This window comes from Idiotropiscis lumnitzeri, chromosome 8 (assembly GCF_059441095.1).
Source record: "Idiotropiscis lumnitzeri isolate Australia: NSW breed Sydney's pygmy pipehorse chromosome 8, RoL_Ilum_1.0, whole genome shotgun sequence".
NCBI classification, from domain to species: Eukaryota; Metazoa; Chordata; class Actinopteri; order Syngnathiformes; family Syngnathidae; genus Idiotropiscis; species Idiotropiscis lumnitzeri.
This window is the reverse complement of record NC_142398.1, coordinates 8,373,694-8,397,268: the sequence shown is the minus strand read 5'-3', so window position 1 is coordinate 8,397,268 and position 23,575 is coordinate 8,373,694. Positions and strand designations below refer to the sequence as shown.

General features: G+C 40.9%; 2 protein-coding genes across 6 annotated transcripts in view; both read right to left on the bottom strand.

Annotated features, from left to right (window-relative positions):
• Positions 1 to 6,582, bottom strand: part of gab1 (GRB2-associated binding protein 1) — a 52,587-nt gene extending 46,005 nt beyond the window's left edge. For all 4 annotated transcript variants that reach the window (XR_015844646.1, XM_088302660.1, XM_088302661.1 and 1 more), the window contains exons 1-2: positions 6,161 to 6,582; positions 5,868 to 6,026 (exon numbers count right to left, since the gene is read on the bottom strand). Coding sequence is in view for 3 of the 4 variants with exons in the window: in XM_088302660.1 (XP_088158786.1) it covers positions 5,868 to 5,939 (72 nt within the window). In the remaining variant the exon portion in view is untranslated. The remainder of the gene's footprint in view (positions 1 to 5,867; positions 6,027 to 6,160) is intronic.
• A 2,982-nt stretch (positions 6,583 to 9,564) lies between these two features.
• On the bottom strand, positions 9,565 to 23,016 carry usp38 (ubiquitin specific peptidase 38). Of its 2 annotated transcripts, none has more exons than XM_088303698.1 (13): positions 22,874 to 23,016; positions 21,486 to 21,671; positions 19,878 to 20,382; positions 18,447 to 18,582; positions 18,232 to 18,361; positions 17,363 to 17,464; positions 17,033 to 17,191; positions 16,660 to 16,853; positions 16,381 to 16,474; positions 16,192 to 16,298; positions 14,502 to 14,808; positions 12,550 to 13,464; positions 9,565 to 11,127 (listed from the first exon to the last, which is right to left on the bottom strand). In XM_088303698.1, the coding sequence occupies exons 2-13, from the start codon at positions 21,660 to 21,662 to the stop codon at positions 10,957 to 10,959; spliced, it is 2,997 nt and encodes a 998-aa protein (XP_088159824.1). In that variant the 5' UTR covers positions 21,663 to 21,671; positions 22,874 to 23,016; the 3' UTR covers positions 9,565 to 10,956. The 2 variants fall into 2 exon arrangements, with proteins under 2 accessions (XP_088159824.1, XP_088159825.1); XM_088303699.1 differs by having other exon boundaries at positions 12,550 to 13,437.
• Positions 23,017 to 23,575: the final 559 nt, after the last annotated feature.

The following is a 23,575-nucleotide window of genomic DNA, read 5'->3' as shown; positions in this document are numbered from 1 at the left end:
TTTCACGGTGGAGACTCTTTTTTTTCCCCCCTATGTAGATAGTGACAGAAGCAAGAACATTATTCTGTGATATGAGGACTGTGATGTGAAATGAGCACCCAGACTGGTCTCCAATAAAGTTACGGCAATTGTAGATGAGTCTTGCTGGCAATGACATCCACCTGGCAAATTTCCTAACAGCCATTGTAACTGCCTAGCAAGTATTTTATACATCAAACTAGACACCGGTGCTGATATTATGCATGTATCCAGTTGTGGGTTGCTGTGACATGAAAGAATGACAGTAGTATCCCATCTTCGCTGAGTTCTCTCTAAAAAGACAGTTTTTCCAAATTCCAGCCACAAATAGCACAAATTAATATGATTGTAGGATGCCTCGTCTCTGTGTGAAAGTGTGACAGGTTTAGCACGCCTTCAGTAAGTTCTGCATTGACAGCAGGCAAATAAATGCCCGATCCTCTGTTTGCTTGACATATTGTAGAAAATGTCGACCCATGTAACTGATACACCGGTGTACATCACCACGGGTGCGACTCCCAAAAGTGGGTGGCCACCGATAACAATTGTAGCAGCACCGCTATGAATAATTCATTGCTATTTGTTTGTAATGGACATTCAATTATTAATGGCAGGCGCAATCCATTTCACAGACATCAAATGGAGGCGTTGTGGTGGCGACGTGGCCTGCCCAGCAGCTCGTCGTCTTTGCTAGGCTAAGAGAGAGGCTAACGACGTGGAGCTGCATCCTGTTTGGCCAGCTTGTTTGTCTCATGGAGCATTTGGAGAGGGGATCTGAGGAGGGGGCGGGCGGGGGGGGGTAAGGGAAGTACAACAGAACGTGCTTGTTTGTTCTGTGTTCCACTTGCTAAGCAGATTTAATGAATCCGCCACTTAATCTAGAGCCTTTTGTTTTCTATGCGCCACACTTGCTACGTCGCCATTTCGCAGTGGACAACTGTTTTCTAAGACGACAAACTGTAACATATGTTATGCGTAAGTCTCAGTGAAGAGGAAGGTTTAAAAGCTCCTTCCTTCCAACCATACCCTGCAGCATAAATTGACACCTGGCCAAATTGTATACTCTAAAGTGGAAACATGCCAACCTACTAGAAGGATAATAATGACCTGTGCAGCTATGGTCAAAGAGAACAAGGCAAATCAGGTAAAATAATTACAATAGAAACGGGATGATGAAGCGAGTCATAATTTTACAAGATAAGATTTTGTGTAACTAGATGTGCTTGACAAGAGTAATTTCTGGTGTGTTATTATGACACTATTTACTCTAAAACAGATGTGACACTTGGCGGCCATCTGCGCTGTTTTTTTTTTCTAAAAAGTACACGCTGTTAAAACTGTATTGCAAAGGAATAAATGGGAAACTCACTAGAAGCATGCAATCCTACAAAACTGTCGGATGTGTCCAAATGTCAGTGACAAGAGGGTGCAAAGTTGACCCGACAATTTTCCGTTTTCAGAGGTAATGAGAGCCCTGACAGAAGCATTTCTCACATTCCGTGCATTTCCAGTAAATTGGCACATCAGATGCGTAACAGTAAAGCCATGATTTATTCGCCAGTTCCGTTCACACAAAACTAGCTCGCACCTTCACACAAGCGCTGTGCTTTGCCTCATTGTGTTCAGTATATGCATTGCGACATCAAAAGAAAGTAGTCCTTTTTGAATAAATACAACTGAATAAGTGTCAGCGTGAGAATCTCTTTGTCTTTGTGTGCCCTGCGATTGGCTGGCAAACAGTTCAAGGTGTACCCCGCCTACTGCCCAAAGATGGCTGCGATAGGCTCCAAACACGGCCGTATCCCTTTTAAGGCGAAGCGGTTCAGATAATATATGGATGGATGGAATTACAAAACAAAAATCAAACTGTGTGCCATTAATCCACTGATGCTTTATAAACGGAGGTCTTGCATGACATCATGAATAAAGGCAGTCCTTTTGGAATAACTGCCACAAAAATAAATATGAAAAAGCTAATCATGCAGATATAATACTTTGTTAAACTTAAGTTATGCATCACATTTTGTATGTATGATCTTTCTTTAAGGAATAACAGCTGCAAAAGTGTCAAAGAAAAAGAAAAACATTTTGAGATGCTCAACGTATAGCGCTCTCATTATCTCAATTGTTTTATAAACAATTTCAATTTTCTTAAATAATGTGCCTTTCCATTTCAGGCAACACGCCAAAAAAGGACATCACAAGCTAATACAACTACTGCAACTAACCCCATTATGATAAGCAGATGTGTAACTACTTCGGAACAAGGTGGTCCTTCTTTGGGAAAATGTACAAAAAACAAATGAAAAGGACAAATTTCAACCCTGGGATGATGCTCGCTAAACTGAAGGCTCACCGGAAGGATGTCATCTCTGAAGACTGTTCTTTTTTTGGAATTAAGCACAAAATCACAAAAAAAGCCAAAAGTGAAAGCCAAAGAAAACCAAATGGACGGAATGAATACTTTGATGCTCATATGATAAAGTATTACAATGGTAGTTTGGGGGTGAATAAATGTTGCAAAAAAAAAAAAAAGACAGCCAAATCAATACCAAAATGTGCTACAGAAAGATCTTGTAGTCTTCAAAATTTGACTGAAGACGATTTTGTTTTCTAAAAAGTTTCTTTTTCAAAATTCTTGTGTGTGGTGCCAGATTGCAATCATACACACATCGACTTTGCTCACTGATTGTCGGAGCTCAAAGGTGAGATTATTTTAAGAATCCAGAGGCTTTTTATTGTCATTCTAGGCTTGGAGAGAGAAACATTACAACTAGTACAAAGGCGTTAACATAGTGCAGGGCATACAAGGTGCAATGTGAGGAAATGTCGAAAATTTACAGGAATAAAGAAACTAAAAAAATTTGGAGTGTCATCTTTAATCCAAGTATCAAGCGCTCATTTTAATAATAATAAATAATAATATTGCCTTTATTAGTCCCACAATGGGGAAATTCGAGGTTCGAACCAAGGCCTCCTGGGGAGACTGGGACCGGAACGCGGCGCCTTAGACCACTCGGCCATCCTGGCAGCCAAAAAGATTCGAACCCAGGCCTCCTGGGGAGACTGGGTCCTGAACGCGGCGCCTTAGACCACTCGGCCAATCGTTGTTTAAAATCAACACCACAATTTGAGAAGCATTGAGTGCTAACTTTCGCACTTATGTACTGGTATTGCGAAAAATCAGTTTATGCAAATTAGCAATTGAAGGCGGCTTTGTTTAATTTTTCTGGCTCGCTGTTGCTGTGGTACGTTTAATATGTTTGCAGGCGTGAATCCCCACCTCACACAAAAACTATTTGGTAGCAGCCCCTGCGTTCCATGAACATCATAAGGAAATGCAACCTTTAATTTGTTTGAAGAATAATGGCTAGCCCTCTCATAAATGCGATATCGTGTTGGAAGTCTTGACTACTATCCTTCCTCTACCAAGATGTGAAGCTGACTATGTCGGCAAGGGGACAAGGGGAAAGGTCATCGGGCTTAGTGACTCCTTGCACCAACAATGAGAGGTGAAGAGGTTGCGCCACTCTGCCTGAACTGACTCCTCCACCCACCACCACCCTCAATAAATAAATACATAAATACAAATAAAACACTCGTCTCATAGCACTGATGGAAGCGTTAGCGGTTTTGAAAGCGTGACTTTTTAATCGTTTAATTGTACACACTGAAACCCGTAACGGGCTCTTGTGCCTAGTGGAGACTGAACATCGATTAGTGAGAAAATATGAAAATTACCAGGTTTCAGCTCAATATCGAATATATGTGACATTTACAAAGCGACCCAATCTACATCAGTCCAAGATTCATCTTGGCTTCTGGCCCCCGCATAAACGCAGCAAAGCCTGTTCCAATCAGACTGAATAGTACACTGATATTAAATTGCGAAGAGTAATCGGCACCCTCAACTGGAACAAAATGCACAAATGCAATAACACGGTATGCTGGCATTGATCCACCATTTGTTACAACCATTCCCCCAACACTTGACAGACTGACAATCAGTAGGACTTTGCAAAAGGCTTTTGCTGGAACATTTGGCAAGCTGTGGTCACAAATGGCAAGCGAGGTTTAAAGGTTTTTTCTTTAGTCATGGCTGGGAGGTAACAAAGTAAGTAAAAAAAAATTGGGATCAATCTCTGCTGTTGTCAGGAAAAACATTTTCATTGCACCTGTGCAGTGGTTCAAAAATCCAAAACATATTGGTGCCTTGCGATACTTTGATCCCAACTTAAGATACAATCCGTCTTTTGGCTGACTTTGTGCTTAGACTTGCGAGCGCTGTATGGTAGTGGTGGACTCACTTCAACTCATTTGAAAAGAAGCAGCAGTTTGGCAAATATTAAAAATTCCATTCCCAGTAGAAATTCACCAACAAACTAAACCAAAGAGAATTCCACAATCAATAATTAAAACAGGACATGGGAAAGTTCGCTTAGCTTGATGCTAACAAACAATACAAAACCTCATTGACATGTTGGCGGTTAGAATCGATAGTCGTAGCTTTAGTTACCACTGATATATGAAACCAAATGGTGGGGCAACACATGAAGACAGATAATATAACAATTACAGCTTCAATTGTTGTGAAATGCACTATATAAAAAAAGTTGTATTGTAATATATTGTACTGACAGCCATCACTACCGTGAGACAGAATCCTCCCACCTCTGAAATCGGCAATTTCAGGAGACCATGAAAATCAAAACACTTGATCGTTCAACCTACATGTCAAAGAGAGCAAGCCAACTTCAACTCTTTAGACTGGTCAACTTTGTCATATTAACATTCTGAAGAATACGACTACTATTCTTCTTAATTTGTCTGTTTGACTTTTTTATTATTCCTCTGAGCAACATTCATCTTCAACCAGTTGATTTGATGGTAAATGAATCAGTCCACAAGCTCCAGCAATAGGGCTGTAACTGCAAAGCTTCCAAATTGTAATCCATACTCTTATTGATCTAAAATAATCAATAATTCTTCACACGTTGACGCCACCACTGAATCTCTCCAACAAAAGGTCGTCCTTGCTTTCAGAGCTCAGGACAAGGCCACTACATTTGTCTTACAGTATGAGGCTGCTACTTTAATTTATTTTGTAAATGGCGAAGGCAATATTGCGCAAGCATAGGGACAGACACAGATACACAAGTCACTGCCTCGGCTGCTTCGTACAATGTGGCTCGAGTGATAGAGAGGTAGCCTACAAATGAGGGATTAAACAGATTAATCAAACAACTTTGCAGAATTCTCCAAAGACATAGCCCAGTAAAAAATATTTACTCTACACTAGCAGTTCTAGGCATCGGTACCTAACAACAAGATCCAACATTGACAATACAAGAACAGAATGAATACTGAAAACAGCTGTGTGTAGTGTCGATGTTGCGAGACATGCAACCAGGCACATTCAGCAATCAGTGCATTTCACTACTTGTACTCTTCTTTGTACACTTGTATGGCATTCAGGAACAAACAAGCATGCCACTTCCTTCTACTTGGCCGCATTCTTGTTAAATTTTATAAAACATACATATTTCTGCACGTAGACAACAGGTAAGTGAACTTTTCTTGGGGTACCCAGGAAAACTCCAGCAGGTAAATAACAACGTGCTCCCTTTAGGTGCCAGCACTTCTACGAAATTTGCAAGGCAAACGAAACTCGGAAAAATCAAACACGAGAAAATCAACGCCATGACATGTCGTTTCAACACGCCACACACACCGTGACTGTTTGCACCGTCCGCTGGTCGTTTGACGCGCCTCGCCTTGTCACGACGTTAAAAAAACAATGACATGATAGTTGTTGCTTTTGTTTTGTTTTTGGGAGAAGGTGCACTTACGTAACGTCGCAACTTTTTTTCTGGCGGAGACTTTCGCAGCCACCCTGAACACACCACGTCTCCCCCGCTCATAGTTGCTGCTCGCAGGCTTTCTCCCTGTCTGGGAGTTCGGCAAGAGAATGGAGCTCTCCGGAGCCCTTTGGGAGTGTCCTCTTATGTCTGGGAAGAAAAGGGACAACAAAACAAGCACCCAACAGCCGATTTAAAAAGTTGATTTACATGGGGCCGCATTTCAAGGGAAATCGTCATTTTATGTTGTTTGTTGTGTGTCCTCGAAATGGTGCATAGTTTACCAGTAAGTCCTTCGAAAGTCGCCTGTTGGCAATCGTAATGTCGAATAAATGCTGAAGCAGACTCCTCCGTGACGTCCCCAACCCTAAAACCAAACCTCCAAAAATAAAATAAGAAAAAAAGAACTGCGCTAAATTCAGTTTTAGTGGTTGAAGCCCAAAAAAGTGCTGCGATTCCCGATTGGCGGGTCGCGAGGCGAAGGTCCCACCGCGCCGCGCCGGTTCATAGTTTTCGGGGGTGGTGGTGGGACTGTAGTGAAGGTGGAGGAGGCGGGCCACCGCAACCGCGAGGTACTACAACAACAACAAACCCCGAATGGAGTGCCTCGCCGGCCGAGCTTTCCCTACCAGTTTACTCCTGTCTTGGTTCCTTAATTGTGATTGACAGAGTAGCTTCGTCTTTTCCCCGAACTCGCTCTCCTCCTTCTCTGGAACATGGCGACGTAAAGCTTCGGCAGACACCGTAACCGGAAGTGAAACGAATAAGTCATTTGCTAGTTTAAAACCGTGTATATATTTAAAGTTATTTATAATATGATGTCGTTGATTTCTATATATGTATTTTTGTCGCGTGAAAGTCCTACATGTAAATATGTAATTTCGCCTGGTCATCGACTGACATGATTCTTATTGTGAACGTCACAACCGGAAACTACGTGGTCTTACACTAGAGAACTTTGCTATCGTTGAAAGTCTAGGTTAGCGCCGTAGAACTTGCTTAAACCTAAATTGTGCCTTTGCTCTTCCACATGTGACTTATTTTCTGTCTCCTTCCCTCAGTACCTATTTTCCCAAATTTCTTTCTGGCCGCCTTAATTCCTTCCCTCATACCTGTTTTTTTTTTTTATTCCTGCATCCACCTTCAGTTACTCCTGTTTTTTTCATGTTTCCTTCGTTCTGTCCGCAAACTACATTTACTGCCTTCCCTGTTTTGTGTTCTTTTTCTGTCTTACTTCCCCCAGACTATTTTTCCTGACATCTTGTTCTTTGTTTATTTAGGTCTACTGACCTCCATTTCTTTCTTCTTTCAGACCTTTTAATGCATCCTAATATACTTTCTTAACACTAAATTTCTGCCTTCCAACTTTCAGTCCCTCCGTCAGACATCTGAATAACCCGAACCCTCTTTGAATAGTTGAGTTGAATCAAAATTTCTGCCATTCTTATCTCCATGACCTCTTTTCCACCTTCTCTTAACCTTTCTTGAAATCTTTTCTTAATTTCTTCCTTCCTGACTCACATTCTTCTTTTCCTAACAACTTTCCCTTCCACCTTCACAAGACACATTTTTACATCCTTCCTTCTGCCATAAAAACCTAATTTTCTGCCGCTCCACATTCTTTTTTCCCCTCTGTTACACCTGTTTTCTATTAATGCATCTTTCCTTCTGATGCTCTAAACCAGTTTTTCCGCCTTCTTTCTTTATTGTATGGATCCACTTTTACTGTGCACCATCCCCCCTTTTCCTTTGCTTTAACCCATCTTTCTGACTTCCAGCCTTTGTTCATACCTTAAAATAGCGGTCCAGCCAAAAGAACCCATTTTTCACTAACAAGCTCAGTTTGACTATTTTTTGATCAGGAAACTGAAATTAATTATTTTAATTTGTATATATTCATTTTGGAGAAATTAGCAAATAAGTGACGCCCTCCCCCAACCTCCATTTTAGTACTGATGCCATTTTTACATGCAAACCAATTATATAAGTGTACAATGTTTACGTCAATCAAGCGTCACTTTAACATCGTTCCTTTCTGATCGTGTCCCTGCTTTAAATTCCCCCAGAGCTGCCTTTATTTCCTAGCATGTTTCCTTCCTGACCTTCTTCCTTCCGTTCTAGCTGTATTCTTCCATCCTTAATTGCATCCTTCGTTTACAACTTGTCTTCTACCTTCCTTCGGTTAGATCCATATCCTACCTTGCTGAACTAATTCCTTCCTTCTTCCAGAGACGATTGCCCTTCCTGAATGTCTTCCTTCACCTAAACCTTCCTTCCCTCAGACCCGCTTTCTATTCACGCATTCTTAATTCTTTCCTTTGTCAGAATCAGAATTCTATGGTTCCACATATTTTTATGCCTTCCTTCCTTTCTTTGTTCCTAACTTTCCTCCAGTCTAGCACAAGCTCTTTGCTGCCTTCTTTCCTTCCCAAGACATTTTTTCCTGGAATATTTTCCCTACTGACTTCCTTTTATCCTTATCTCCTGACTTGACTTCTGTACAACCTTCCTTTCACCTCAGACCTACCTTTAATTTTGCAACCTTCCTTCCATTGCTTAAAAGAAGCCCCCATCCTTCTTACAACACCTTTCTAATAATGGATTAGAATTCACTGTCTGTTTTTGACTCATACAAAATTGCTAGATCATATTAAACTACAAATGAGTATATTGTGTCTCAAGGCTTTGAGGTATCTAAGGAATCTTATTGGAATGCCATTTGAGATGCTAAACACCTCCCCCATGGATGTTTCCCGTTAGCCACCATGATTAATGACTTCTTCAGCAACAACAACAGCTGGAGGAGTATTGATGGAGAGAAGAAGATAAAACTAATTACCAGCGACACACAGCAAGAAGTCCAATTTTTACAATAACCGCCTGCATCAGTACCTGGCTGCTTAGTAAAATATGAGTAAAGCGACGTATGCGACAAAAATGGTACATGCTGGTCTTGACTGTTTTGTATAATATAGCGAAAAGTATGTAACAGTAGAATAGCGACAAAAGCGGACCTAGCTATTCAGTCCAAAATGGCCAAAACAACATAGCGGTAGCATAACAACAAAAGCTATCCTCGCTGCTCAGTCCATTACGACTAAATACACCTCCGTCATGACTATACTGTAATAAGGCTAAAGTGATTTAGCATGGCAACACAAGTGGCACGTTTTGGCTAAAGTGACAATAGTTTTAGCTGACAAAAGCTATCCAGGCAACTCCGTCCAATATGGCTGAGGGGACGTAGAGGAAGAATAGTGACAAAAAGTAGCTGCTAAGTCCATTAGGGCTAAAGCAATGTAGCACTAGTATCGTGACAAAAATGATCTTGGCTGTTTAGCAAAGTGACACTCACTATCCTAGCTGCGCAGTACAATATGTCGAAAGTAATAAGGCGGGACCATATAGCTGCTCGAAAGATGGAAGTTTTTTTTTTTTTAAAGCTTTTAAAAAAATAAATAAATTCTACACAGTACAGTATGTATAAAGCATTGTGGTACCATATACACCCCAAAACCTGAACATCTTTTAATTTTTTTTTTTTTTTTAAGAAGGCAATACCACAACATTTCAGTATCAAAACCATTGCAGATGCTCTGACGTGAATCCATTGTCACCCATCTCTAGAACAATGGTGGCATCTATAAAGCTGTCTGTCGATTTTTTTCCATTCATCACCTGGAGCACCTTTTTAAGACAAATGGATTTATTGCATATATAAAGTTATGAAACGCCCAATAACGCAATCCGTTGTGAAAAATGAACACACCACAGATCAAAATGCATGCAAGAAGTGGAACCTCCAAAGGAAGTCTTATGTGACTTCGGTGGTGATGATGGTTCCACTTTGGAGGTTCTGCTGGCTGTATCATAATGCATTGTCCTGTGCTATATGCTGTTTGCATATAAGGTAATTGAAAAAAAACAAATACATTTTTCTTCTGTTTAAACCTTGATTGAAAGAAAATATATTTCATCAAAACAAAATCTCAATAAATTAAAACCGGTTAAACAGTATAGAACTTTCAGTCCTAAAGTAGTTTTTCAGTGCTAGTTGCCAAGGGTGGGCAACCATTGCAGAGCAGAATACAGTGATGCCTTGAGATAAGACTTTCATCTGTTCCATGACCGTGCTCATCTTGAGTCATCTTTCAAAACTTGAAATAAGTGGAAATGCCAAAAATCTACTCCACCCCAACCCACATAAACACAAATGGTGTTTTCACTAAGAAAATCAAGCACTTTGTAATATTGTACGAAATAAAAACAGAGAAATAACATTTAATAGAATGTAAAGAATTAAACAGTTTCTGCATCATGATTTAATACTGCAATCCAATTCAGAGTACTTCTCCTTGTGGTCTGCCCGCCTTGGCCACTACGAGGCAGTACTGCATTTTGCAGTCCCGCAAACACAGAGAAGAACAGAGCGCATATTCTACAGCTACTTAGTAAATTTTCTTTAATACCAGTAATTTTTTGTTGTGGATAAAGAATATATGCCTGCGAGTATTATTATACCATCTGTCTAAATGTGTTGCTCCATGATTAGTGTTCAAATATTCAGAAAATAAAGAGTTGTAAAACCGGGATTATCAATGCTAACAATGCTCACCCCCCCCCCCCCAATTATGTTAGCATTAAGCTAAAGGGCCATTCTTAAGGTAATACTTGGTTTCCAAAATACATGTGTATTTTTACACTTGTAGTGTTTAGTTTAGCATTAAATTTAAAGAAGAAATGGCATTAAACAGTTTGAAGTACTTTGGGTGGGAATCGTTAAGTGAGTTGAAATCACTTTACTGCAACCTTACAATGAATGTTTTCAAGCTGTGATATTTCATATCTTAAAAATTGAAAAGTCGGGTCAAGGCACCACTATACAACCAATTTGCAGAGCTGGCATCTGTAAATCTCTAGTACTCTTTCGCCACTTTACATTGGGATACAGCATGAGCCCCTTATACAAAGGCATTGTACCACCAGTTAGGGCTCGGCTATTATCGAAAAAGTAATAGGTCAGCAAAAAGGTTCCCCCGCCCCTGCTCTGTGTGTCGCATTGTGTGCTTTTTATTTATCTTTAGAAGACCAGTCTGCTAATTGTGTTAAAGCCACCTCCTCCGCCTCCCCCTCCCCCTCCGGACGGGCCACAACTCCCAGGCGGGTTGTTGTCATCCGAGCCGTTGGGCCTGAAGGAGCAGGAAGATGACGGGGCCTGCAGGGCCTGAGTCCGAGCGTTCAGCTCCTGTTCCTGTAGGGAAAAAAAAAAACAAAAAAAACCGTCAAAGGCATTGCAGTGTTCTGACAGCTCTCTCTAGTGGCAGTTAAATCAGGGACGGGATCATTGACTCGTGAAATTGCTGCCTGGCTTCTTGTGGATTTGACTCGAGGCGAAGGCGAAACAAATCTTTTTATCCAGCGTTGATCTTGATGATTTGTCGAGGACGTTTGTTGTGTTACGCCGACGCCACTGTACGTGTGTAAAATGTGAACAAGTGAGGAGCCCCACAGTCCACTTTAGCAGCTCAATCGTCACTATTGTGTAAATTTGACAAGACATTATATTTAATGACACACAGAAGGAACATACTTGTGCCTCTGATACAAAAGCCAGCAACAACAGAATATTGCTACATCTGTGTGCACTTTGAAAAAGGCACTGGTGGATAAATGCCAGATCTTCCCAAATTGCTCATTTATGGTAACATGACAGGATCTTTTGGTTCTGGATTAAGACGATACATTTAGCAAGGTCTCTGTGTGGAAAAAGGCTAAATTCCTACTTCCGCTGGATCGGCGTTAAGTAGGCTAAATCAGTTATTTGGCTGGATCTCAGTGTTAAACCAAAATTGCTTTTTTTTTTTTAAAGATACATGAAATTCAGTTGAGCGTGATATCAAACTTCAACTGGGAGTGGCATTTCAAAGGCCTCCTTTTCGATGACCTGTTCAATTTTTGCTGCTGCTGGGTATGTAAGTAAGTTGAATTAAGTGCACTGCCACCATCTTGTTGCACTCTTGAGTACAATGACAATAAAGGGATTTCTAATTCTAATTCTAATACAGGGCTCATTCCGCAAGCTTGCGCTTGCAAGTTAAAGCAAAACATTGGACAAATGACGACTCATATCGCTAAAAAATCTGAAGTCAGGTCACTCGGATCACAAGGCATGCATGGAAACAAGGTTACAATAGTTGATGATTTTTCATGACAGTTAATTGAATATAGTTTTTAGAGCAAGTTTGTTTTTTATTCTTTAAAATTATTTGTATTGTTTTAGTTTATATTACTTTTATTGTGAGTTTCCTTATACACAGTATTTTTTGAGCGCCAGATAAAAAAAAGTCAGAATAAGTATTGTAGAATGAAGTATAATTCCCAAACGATTGTTCAATCTTCCTTCTTCGGTGCAATAATACTGAAATACAACCAAGCATATAATCAATTGCCAAAAAGGAAAACGAAGGACACTTTCACAAGAATCATAGTTCTATCAACATTAAATTTAGTCACAGCTAGTTGTTTTTCACTTTCACTTTAGTTTTTATTTGAGTTAAATTTTTATTTTTATTTTTAGTTTGAATGATTTCATTAACTAAATAACTGTGGGAAGAAAGAGGCTACTTTGCTGTAAAAGTGTCAGGATTTCTATGCACTTTAAAATATGTTTTACCTGGAGATACAGCTTGTTGTCCTTGATAATGGCATCCAGCAGTTCTTTCTGCAGCGGCGGCTCGGCACTCTGCCTTGTTCCACAACTCGCCGGGCCTTTAATGGAGTCCTGCCCCATCACTTCCTGTTTCCTGTACATAAGCACGTAAGCCGTGTCCTTGGGGAAGCGGCTGGTGATGTTCTGCACCGACTGAAAGGATGCGAATGTCACCCTGCTGTCGTTGAACAGTAGCCAGTCGCTGGGGGACACAGCGCTGCTCCCCTGACCACTCGAACCTTCCCGCACTTGTTCCCCTTGACTCAAGTCTTCCTTATGACAGGTAGCATCTACTTCCGCTGTGCTGTTGCAGCCGTAGGAGTAGTAGTGTCCACTCTCGGACGACACACCCGAATGCATCACGACAGAGCTAAGAACATAACGCACGGACAGGACTTCCTCGTCTCGACAGGAGGGTTTAAGTTTCTTGGCCAGGTTCTCGCTGCTCTCGGGGGAGTCCACCGAGGGCGGGGAGGAGGCAGGTTGCAGGGGCGGAGGAGGCGAAGGCACCGAGAGGTGGTGCACAGGGAGGCGCAGGTGTGGCGGAATGGTGACGTTGTCTAGGATCTTGCGGCGCACGTGGCACTTGGCGTCATAGGCAAAGCGCAGCAGCGTGAGGATCAGGTACTCGGGGGCCGACATCACCTTGAGGGTCCGCTCGGCCCGCCGCAGACTGCCACACTTGCCGCAGAAGTAAGCGTTGTCCTGGTCCAGGATCTCCGGAGCAAGGAAGTAGTCCACCAAGTCGGGCACGGAGAGGGGAGGATCGTCGTTCTCTGGCACGGCTTGGACGTGGCTGGCTTGATCTTTGGTCCCGGGCACAGGGGTCTCGCTACCGCCATTGACGGAACCCTGGCAAACCACTTTGGACTCATCAGACTTGGAGAGATAAAAGACAAAATTGGTTAGAAGTGGAAAAGAGAATAAAGTGCTAATATGTGGTTAAATCAGCTGGATCTTTGTGTGAAAGAGGCTAAATTGCTAATTGGCTGTAGTTTAGCCGAGTCGCCGTGTGAAACAGGCTAAATTGGCACTTTATGGTAATTGGTTTGTTCTGTGTGTAAAAGATGCAAATGAGCTAATTAGCTGTACAGTAATTCAGATGGGTGCATGTTTGACAGAAGCTATGTTGCTAATTTACAGATATTTACAGCAATTTATCTAGTTTATGAACAGGTAAGGGTAAATTATCAATCTGCTTGAAAGAGGCTAATCCGTTTTCATTTTGCTAGGATTTTTTTTTGTGAAAGATTTGCAGCAGAGTGGCAAAGTTGCTCATTTGAGATAATTTAGCCAAATGTCTGCGTGAAAGAGAGGTTAGTGTTAATTGCTAAATTGTGGTAAAAACGATAAAGTTACTCATTTTTGATGATCTGGCTGGATCGCTGCATGAAAAAGGCAAAGACTGACAATTTGCCAAAAAAAGAAGAGTTAATATTGTTGTAATTTTTGTTGATCTCTGCCTGAAAATAAATTTCAAATTGGAGGTAACCCGGGATGGTTGTTCGGGTGAAAAATGCTATATTCCTAATTTGTCTGAATCTCTGTGAAAACGTAATTTCGAGTAATCTGGTTGGATCTACATGTGAAAGGCCCTAAACGTGCAAGTTGAGTTAAAGAGCTCAATTGTTAATTAACAGTCAGTTGGCTGGCTAACCGTGTGAAAAATGTTGAAACTTTGGCTACTTTGCAGTAATTTGGCAGAATCTCTTGATTAAAAATGCTAAAATTTCTTACTTGGCAAGATCTTTGTGTGAAAGTCTACATTATTCATTTGACTGAATCACCACATGAAAGAGGAGACATTGATAATTTAACGTTACTTGATTGAGTAAAAGTAGCACAATTGTTAATTTGGCTTGATTTCTGGGTGAATAAGGCTAACTTGCCAATTTATGTTAAAGAGGCGAACTTGCTTTGAACTCGTCTGACTTGGCGGCATCCAACGAGGGGCAGAAGGCCAGCGAAAGGTCCGTGAATGGCTCCTCCTTCTCCGAGACGCAGTCGCAGTGTGTGCATCGGACGCCCGTCAAGAGCTTTCCACCAAAAGTCCTTTCTATGAGGGTCCGTCTGTCGTCATCTTCCACTTTTAAAGTGGAAGCTTCGCCTTCTTTGGGGCACGTTGGCGCGTTCGCGTCTTTGCCGCTTGAGTCGACGACGTCGGCGGGAACGCTTGGCTTGGCCAATTCCAACACCTGAATGGTTTTTTCCTCTTCGTGTAACCTAGGTATCAGAAGACAATGCTAATAAATTTGGGAGAAGCAATACAGTCGAAGATAGTGGGAGCAATATTAGGACAAAATGTGTTTGAAGGAATGTTCAATTAAATCAGGAGAAAAACTCCCATCCCAAAAGTCACACTGATTGCGGCATCAGTTAACTTTTTTGTTAATGCTGTCCTCAAGATTCTGTCAAAAGCTTCCTCATAGAATAATAACAAAATATCTTTTTCTGGTGGAGAGCAAAAGAATTCCTAACTCGCTGACACAGGGCCCGCTAATTTAAACACAGATACGACCAAATTGAAATGTGACTAAATTCTTTCATTATAAAACAACAACAAAAAAATCACCTATTTTGGAACAAAATACTTTTCTTCAAGCAAAATAGCAGCAACAATGAAAATGTGCTTTTGATGGCAAAATGACTCACCAGTGAAACAACTTTAAACTCTGATCAATTACAATTTGCTTGGAACAGTTGCATTTCCAATTGGGGATTTCACATTGGTTAGCTCATCTTTTTTTTTACCTTTCCTTTCTTGAGTTGGCCAAGACTTTTCTCCACCCATTCGCATAAAAAACAAAAACGTAGTTAACTGCAATTTGGCAACGAAGGCACTCCTGGTTAGGATTCCCGTTGATGGCTTTTTGAGTCAATGACACTCAAAGAGTTAAAATAATGAAATGGCAAATTGTGTAAATTAATTTAAATACATTTGATCAAATATAGATTTTTTTACATTTCTTTCTTAAAAGTGAAGTCAACCCCAAAAAAATTTTTAAGAAGGATATATTTTTATGCAACTAGTTCACACACAGCATTCTGATTAATATAGCATTTGTGGACTATGAGTCATTGTGTGCCCTGCTATTGTCTGGCAACTAGTTCAGGGTGTACCCCGCCTACAGCCCTAAGTCAGCCGGGATAGGCTCCAGCACGCCCTGCGACCCTCGTAAGGAAAACCAGCTCAAATAATGGATGGATGGGAGTTAATCAGTAAAATCCACCTGTTTTTGTAAATCTCAAGGGGGCAGCCATTTTGCCACTTACTGTCAACTAAAATTTGACATCAAAGTTGCTCAGGACTCAGCTTCACAAAACAGGTGAGCCGTGATTGGTTGTTACTTGAGCCCTGCGCAACTGCGATGTAATTTTCAGTCGACAGAATTTGACAAAATAGCCGCCCCCTAGGATGGCTAAAAATTGGTAGATTTTTGTGCTTAACTCATACTCCACAAACGCACATTATTTTGGTGGCTGACTTCCACTTTAAGTCTCTGACCTAAACTGTCTGCTGGTAAGCACAGCTCTATTTTAGTCTAAATGGTGCTTGATAGCCTTTGCCTTAGAACTCATCAATTACCAAGTATTTATGTATCATACCTGTCCAGGAGAAATCGGAGGTATTCCGAGCAGTCCTGCTGAGAACCAGCATTGAACCAAGGTGGGCGGGACACCTCCAAGAAGTTCTTAGGAGCGTAGGCTGCCCTCTGCGGGGGAAGGAAAGACATTACGCCATACTTTCAAGATGCTGCGTACTATCGTTTAAGCCTTCTACATGCAAACACAAACCTGAGTGTGCGCAAGGAAGGCGAAGAGCATCTGCAGCTTCTTCATCAGTGTGCCAGAACCGTTCAGGCGCAGCGACAATACGTGTCGTCTGAAGCTGAAGAAATTTCATTTAGGTTGAAAGCATTAGTTAAAGGAGTCATATTATATTTTTGGGGTACTTTTATGTTTCAGGGTAAAAGTATATTGACAAAGTCGCAAAGCTGCCAACATGGAGTGGCCCTTTAGTTGTCCTGGGAAGGAAAGCTGTACTATACGAGCATAATAAGTCTCGTGACTCACTCTGTGGCCATGAAGAGCGTCTGCAGGATGCTGTTCATGTAACAGGTGTTTCCCAGATTCACCAGGCCCGTCTTGCCCGTCTCTGACTTCCCGGCCTGCCTCAGCGGCCCCGAGGCGAAAGAGTTGGACTGGGACGTCCAGGCACTTTGATTCAATACCAGCTTGATCTTCTCCTCGCTCGGTTTTGGCAGATCCTGGTGGGATGAGATGCAAATTTTATTAATTATTATTATTATTATGAATGCCTTATGTTTTATTAACAGTGGATGTATTCTATTTAGACTTGTATGACAATGAACATGTTAAAGTGTAACTGAAATCATCACCTTTGCTCTTAAAGGTTTTGAAAAAGAAAATTGCAGGGCTCCTTTACCTTGATGGCTTCCAAAATGTGGTCATAGAGATCTGGGAATCCAGAATACTGATACATCATGCAGTGTATGAGCTCGGTGAACTGTAGCAGGAAGGCTTTCCTGGTGGAGAGGCCGTCAGCTTGCAGGGACTGCACCAGATGCACCACATGTGGAATAACCTGCAACAGATGAGGATCACAGCATTATTGGACACAGCAGAAATGTCAATAGTCCTTTTGTGTGTGTGTGTTGGGGGGGGGGTGCGCGTGCACGTGTGTGCACGTATGTGTGTGTGTATATTTTTATATATATTTTATTTTTATTTTTTTTTTTTTTATGGCATTTCTTACCAGATGGAAGGCCTCTGGAGAATGCTGGAAACTGAGGAGCATGTGAGAGAGGACAGCGAGCGCCCCCTGTCGCACGATGGGATACCACAGCCGATTGAATACCTGGGGATGGGGGACATATCGGCAATGTAATTAATGAGTGAACAGCAAACATCTTGGAGCTTCTTTGCTAAAGTGAAGGAAATTACATTTCACGGTAGCAGTTGTCAGTCTAGAGGCTGAAAACAAACATTAGGAATTCAGTTACATGTGTTATTAATTTGCTGTTAAATGCATTCTAAGCATTTTATTTATATATTTTGTTGTACTAAATGGTCTTGGGTCAATGGTCTTTCACTTGTATAGCGCCTTTGTGCCTATTACGGCCCTCAAAGTGCTTCACACTGCTGTCACATCTACCGAATGATGACATACCTGGGGGTTCCGTATCTAGCTCAAGGATGGTCACAATGGTAGAACGGAATCCAACCCACAACCACCAGGTTGGGAAACGGCCACTTAGGTTTACAATAATTTATCAAAAAATTTTATAAAAATGCCTTTAACTATAAATCAAGAAGAAAATGGCAATAGGGATAAAATCATCCATCAATCAATCCATCCATTATCTATACCGCTTCTCCTCACTAGTGTCGTGGGTGGAGCTGGAGCTTATCCCAGCCATCTTCGGGCAGTAGGCGGGGGAGACCCTGAATTGGTTGCCAGCTAATCGCAGGACACACATAGCCAAACAACCATCCGCGCTCACACTCATACCTAGGGGCAATTTAGAGTGTACAATCAACCTGCTATGCATGTTTTCGGAATGTGGGAGGAAACCGGAGTACCTAGACAAAACCCACAAAACAATAGCCTATCTCAGTACCTACCAGTTCAATTTTGAGCAGAGTGACATCAATGAGGATGGTAAACTTCTGAACGGCGGCCAGTCCTTTGAGCAGAGCAATAACCCAGGTGTCCACGTACTGGGCCAGAGGCCAGGAAAGCCAGTCAATCATCCTAAGAACACAGGTCAAATGTTTGTTGCCTTTTTGTTGCCTCCATTCTAAAAGCACCAAGTCGCGTGTGTCACACTTCCACGTACCTGCAGAGTGCTTTGGTCATGTTTGCATCTTTAACATTCTGGTCTGTGGTGAGACTCTTAATCAGCACTGTGATCATTTGGACCGGGATGTACTGGACCAGACTGGCCAAGGCGATGGACGGCTCAAAGGACAGGTCTGAAGAAGGACAATACACTTTAAAAGTGGACATAAAATGGAATGTTACAAAAATAAACTCAAAATGTTATGAGAAAAGGGATAACTTATGTCATAAGAAAATTTATCATGTTGTAAAAATAACAAGAGTGAAATTTAATTTTAGGAAACTAAAAAAAGACGCAATGAGCTTTAGAGGGGAAGACAATCACCCAAAAATATTTGCAATAATATGTTCTGTATGACTTCAAAAATCTAAACATGGCATTCTGATTAATATGTTAGCTGAATATGAGTTCAGTAGCCGTGTCATGGGCAGCCATTTCTTCACATTTTGACAATTGAAAGCATAATCACAGTAGCTCAGGGCTCAGCTAAAAACCAATCACTGCTCACCTGTTTTCTGAAACAGAACCATGATTGGTTGTTCGCTGAGCCTTCATCAACAGTGATGTTGAATTTTAGTTGACAGCAAGTGGCAAAATGGCCGCCACCCTGAGCTGTACAAAAACGGGTGGATTTCACTGCTTAATTCATATTCCACAAACACAGTATTAATCAGAATGCCGTGTTTCGACTAGTGGAGCTGCATAGAACATATTCTTGTTTAGAATTTTTGAGGGTTGACTTACCTTTTAAGCTGTGATATTACAAGAAAACATGCAGTTGTTTTGTTAATGCAGAAAAGTTGTATTGTTACAAGAATAAAGTTATATTACATGGATAAAATAATATTAGAATTAAATAGTTACGAAGCAAGAAAAGCTACATGGTTCTGAGAATAAAGTTATAATATTAAGTTAGACAATAACAATTTTGTAAAAATAATGTTGTACTTTACATACATTTGTATATGTAAGAGAAAGAAGTTGTAACATTACAATTACATGAAGTCATGTTTCAAACAAAAAATTGCACGGTTATGAGAATAAAGTTAAAGAAGTTAAAATAAAAGATTGGAATGTTAGGTGACTGAATTTGTTAAGAGGGAAAAAAAGTTGTCTGAAATTTACAAAAAAAAGTGTTGCAAACCATTACATCGATAAATTGCAAAAAAAAAAAAAAAAAGGTTTGAATGTTAGGAGATTAAAGTTCAAAAGTAAGAGGGGAAAAGAATAAAACTTTCAAGGAAAGGTAAGTAATCCCTATCGATGCAACATTTTCAGGGGAAAAAGTTGTGATGTTATGAGAGTAAAAGCAAATATCTAATTAAAATTTCAAAGTATTTTTTTACAAATGTAATTCATCTCAAGGGGTAAATTTGTTCAGAAATGGCGAAATTAAAAATCAACATTGCAGTTAAAACAAGGTCTCACCTGTAGAAGAGATGATGGCAAAGACCTCCTGCAGGGAAGGCAGCAGCGTGGCCGGCTCGGCTTTCCAGATGTTCTGCAGCAACGTGCTGACCTTGGTGACCTGGGCCACGTATTCACCCAGCTCCTGCTCCTGGCTGGCCAGACAGTGGAAGTAGCCCATGGTCCTCACCAGCTGCTGGCAGAACAGGACGCCGCCCTTGTCTCTGGGCATGCAATGCACAAAGTCGGACAGCAGCGCAGCGAGGCGGGCACACACAGCTGGCCCGGGCCGCTCACACACCATCCTTAGCACCTCCACCTGGACTACAGCGAACAGCTCCAGCACGGCGGGGCAGCTGATGAGCAGCCGCAGGCCGCAGTGGATGTAGTCCACCACGGCCGGGTCTTTGTGATCCAGCGGCTCGTAGCCCTGCTGCAGCAGGCCCAACACAAAGTCCTTGCTGAAAAAGGCCTCAAACTCTGAGCGATGGTAGCGGGCGTAGGCCTCCAGGACCTGGAAGCCCACCTGAGGAGGGAGAGAGAGAGTACTCACACTCTATACTTAAATACTTGTCACAAGTGATGGGGACAGATCCGTGCGACGAATAGTGAAAACCTGTGACAGACAGACACCCAACCAAAAAAGTCTGCAGTTTCCTACTGATACCACAAGATGGCGAAGTTGCACTTTTTTTCTATTATTCAAGGATATGGCTAAAATGACTCAGTGAAACCCCGTCCCTTACTTCATATTGGCTCCTTGACCAAAAGATGGCACCAAAGCAATATTTTTCATATTAGACATGACGCTGGCCTGAGCAGAAAAACAAAAATGTCAGTTTTTCAGTAACAGAGGATAGGTTCACTCCAAAAAAATAGATCAATAGGTGACTTTGTAAATCTTGAGCCGCACATAGGCAGAGTTCACTGCACAATCAAGCCTCTGATAAACTAGTTCATTAAAATGTAACTAAAGAACTAACTGTAGTATTTGTGTTGAACATGTGCCTTAAGGGGGCGTTGACTAGTAAGCGACATCAGGGTGAAATTGACTTCAGAACGAAAGCTAACATTTTATTTTTTGCCAATTACTGTACCAATACAGTTCTCCACAATATTTTCAAGGTTCACCATTCACAAATGTACATAAATAGATTGTTTTTTGCTTAAACTAGCCACTGTTATTCGCTGAAAATTTAAATTCACTATTCATGCCTTCCAAGCATTTTTTGGACTCTCACTGAGATGCCACAAGATGGCACAAAAGACCATCTAATAAGAAATTAGTAATTGGTTGAGGAACTATGTTTAAGTGACACATTTCAAGTTCCTCCATGCTGTTGAGGGCATTTTTCTAAATCAAATAAACTGTAATCCATTTGTTTATTAAGAATGAAAGATGACTTGGAAATTATTTTTAAGTGTTTTAGGATTATAATCTATTTACATTGTTCAGAGGTTGAAAAGAGTAGCAAGCCTACCTTGATTATGTCAAAGTTGCTGACAACCAAAAAGTCACCAGAAAAATAAATACTCGAGTAAAGTACAGATACCTAAAAAAAATAAAATAAAACATCTAGCACAGTTTCCTGTAAAAAAAAAAAAAAAAAAGGGTTAATCACTGCCCACCTGCTTCTGGAAGGTGTCCTCGCCCAGCAAGATGAGACGTGTGGTGACGGCAAACAGGGCCTGGCACTCCTCTGCCGCCACCTCCTTCTCGGCCGCCTCCACCACTTTTTTCACAATGGCCTTCTTCACCGGAAACGAGTGAGCAGAGCTGATCAGGCCCTCCAAAATTTTGTCCATGATGGCGGCCTGTGGGCAACGGGAGAGAGCGGGACGCCTCATTGGTCATGTGGAATCTGACAACTGCAGCTTAACAACAATAACTTGGCTCTCAAAACTGAATAAAAATAAAAACAAACTGTGAATGACTAACAATGGAAATAAAGGGGCAAAAATGCAATGTTATTAGAATAAAATACCATTTTATCGAGAGAAAAAAGCAATGCTGTGAGACAAATGTAGTTTTACAAGACAAATGTCAAAATGTTATATACCATAAAATGTGATGTTACAAGACAAATTTCATAATGTTACAGGACAAATGCCCCGAGTTGCACGTGGGCTCTCTTTATGCATAAGAATCACTGAATTAAATATTTTATTTAAAAGGTGAAATACAATCTTTAAGTACTGCTTGCCTTTATAAAAAATGCTTAAGTATTTTTTATTCACGTCAGCTTGGGTACATTCCAGCTCACCTGTGACCTAATGAGGACAAGCAGTATAGAAAATGGATGCATTATTTCAGAACATTTTTTCCTTGTTCTATGCAGTGTTAATATTCACAGTGTTGTGAGGGCTTACATTAAAACCGGTATGTTTTCAGGAATAAAACCAGCTTTTTTATTAACAATTAAGCCGACTACGTGAGTGTATTTTTGTTTAATGTGTTTTTTTTTGGGGGGGGGGGCGTTAAATTAAAACATTTTAGAAACACTGTACGGCTTTGTATTAATTGTACTGCATTGTGTTACAGCTTTTTTAACCCCGTTTTATTACTTCTCGTGCGATGTAAATGGCGTTGTCACCTTTACTTGGCATGAAAATCGAAGCCAAACACAACATTATTATTGAAACAACGCAATTTAAACGAGTCCCACGGCCACACACAGCATCCACAGTTAGTTAAAGAGCATTCATCACACTTGTTTTCCACCTTTTTCTTCACTACGGTAGCCCATCCGTCATGAGCGCCTTAGCGGTAGCCGTAATGCTCATAATAGCAAAGCCACCGATTAAAACACAAGTAGAAATACATCTGACATCAAACCACCACCGGAGCCACATTTGACTGCTGGAATGACATATTTGCGCCGTATCAAACAAAGCAACTTGAAGGGCCTGACGTTAGCTGTGTGATGTTTCAACGTAGCCACTGACTTAGCATAAATGCTAATGCGCCCCGAATGGGAAGGAAGAGGAGCACACGGTCTGATTAAATACGTCCATACCCAAATCGAGCATGTCAATACTGTCCGAGTTGAAGACGATCACTCCCTGCTGGTATTAAATCTCGTCTCACAGGTAAATTCTGTTGTATTTTTGGTGAAGTCGCTCAACCGGAATCAGCTGATCAACACGGCTACGTCATTTCTCTAACGCCAGACAAGCATGAAGGACCCCCAACCTGAGCGTCGTTTTTGGTGGTCTTGGCATTGCCTGTAATTTAAAAATAATAATATGTTTGCTATATTAAAGTAAAAAGTATCCTTGAATTGCAATTTTAATTTTGGATTTGTGTAATTCCAGTCGTCCACATTTTAATTCATTTTTTTCTGATTCTGTTAGAGCGCATCAGCGTCTAGGAATAATATTAAAACGTTAACAAGGTTAAAACCAATACATATGCAAATTCAAATATCTTTGGTAAAAGAAATTAATCCCTTCTCATCATTATTTCAAGTGAAAGTAGACTTATGTTGAATATCGTGCATTTCAACTTGAATGGCAACGGCCGACCCCACGATTGCGGGGAAAGCTTCTGTGAGAACATGGTATCCGTCGTAAATGAAACGCAAAATAATAATAATAATAATAATAATAATAATAATAATGGTGATGATGATGATAAAGATAATAATAATTAAAAAAAACTAAACCAAACAAGTTTTTTAGTGTTGGGGTTTTTAAAAAAAAATATATTTTTTAAATGC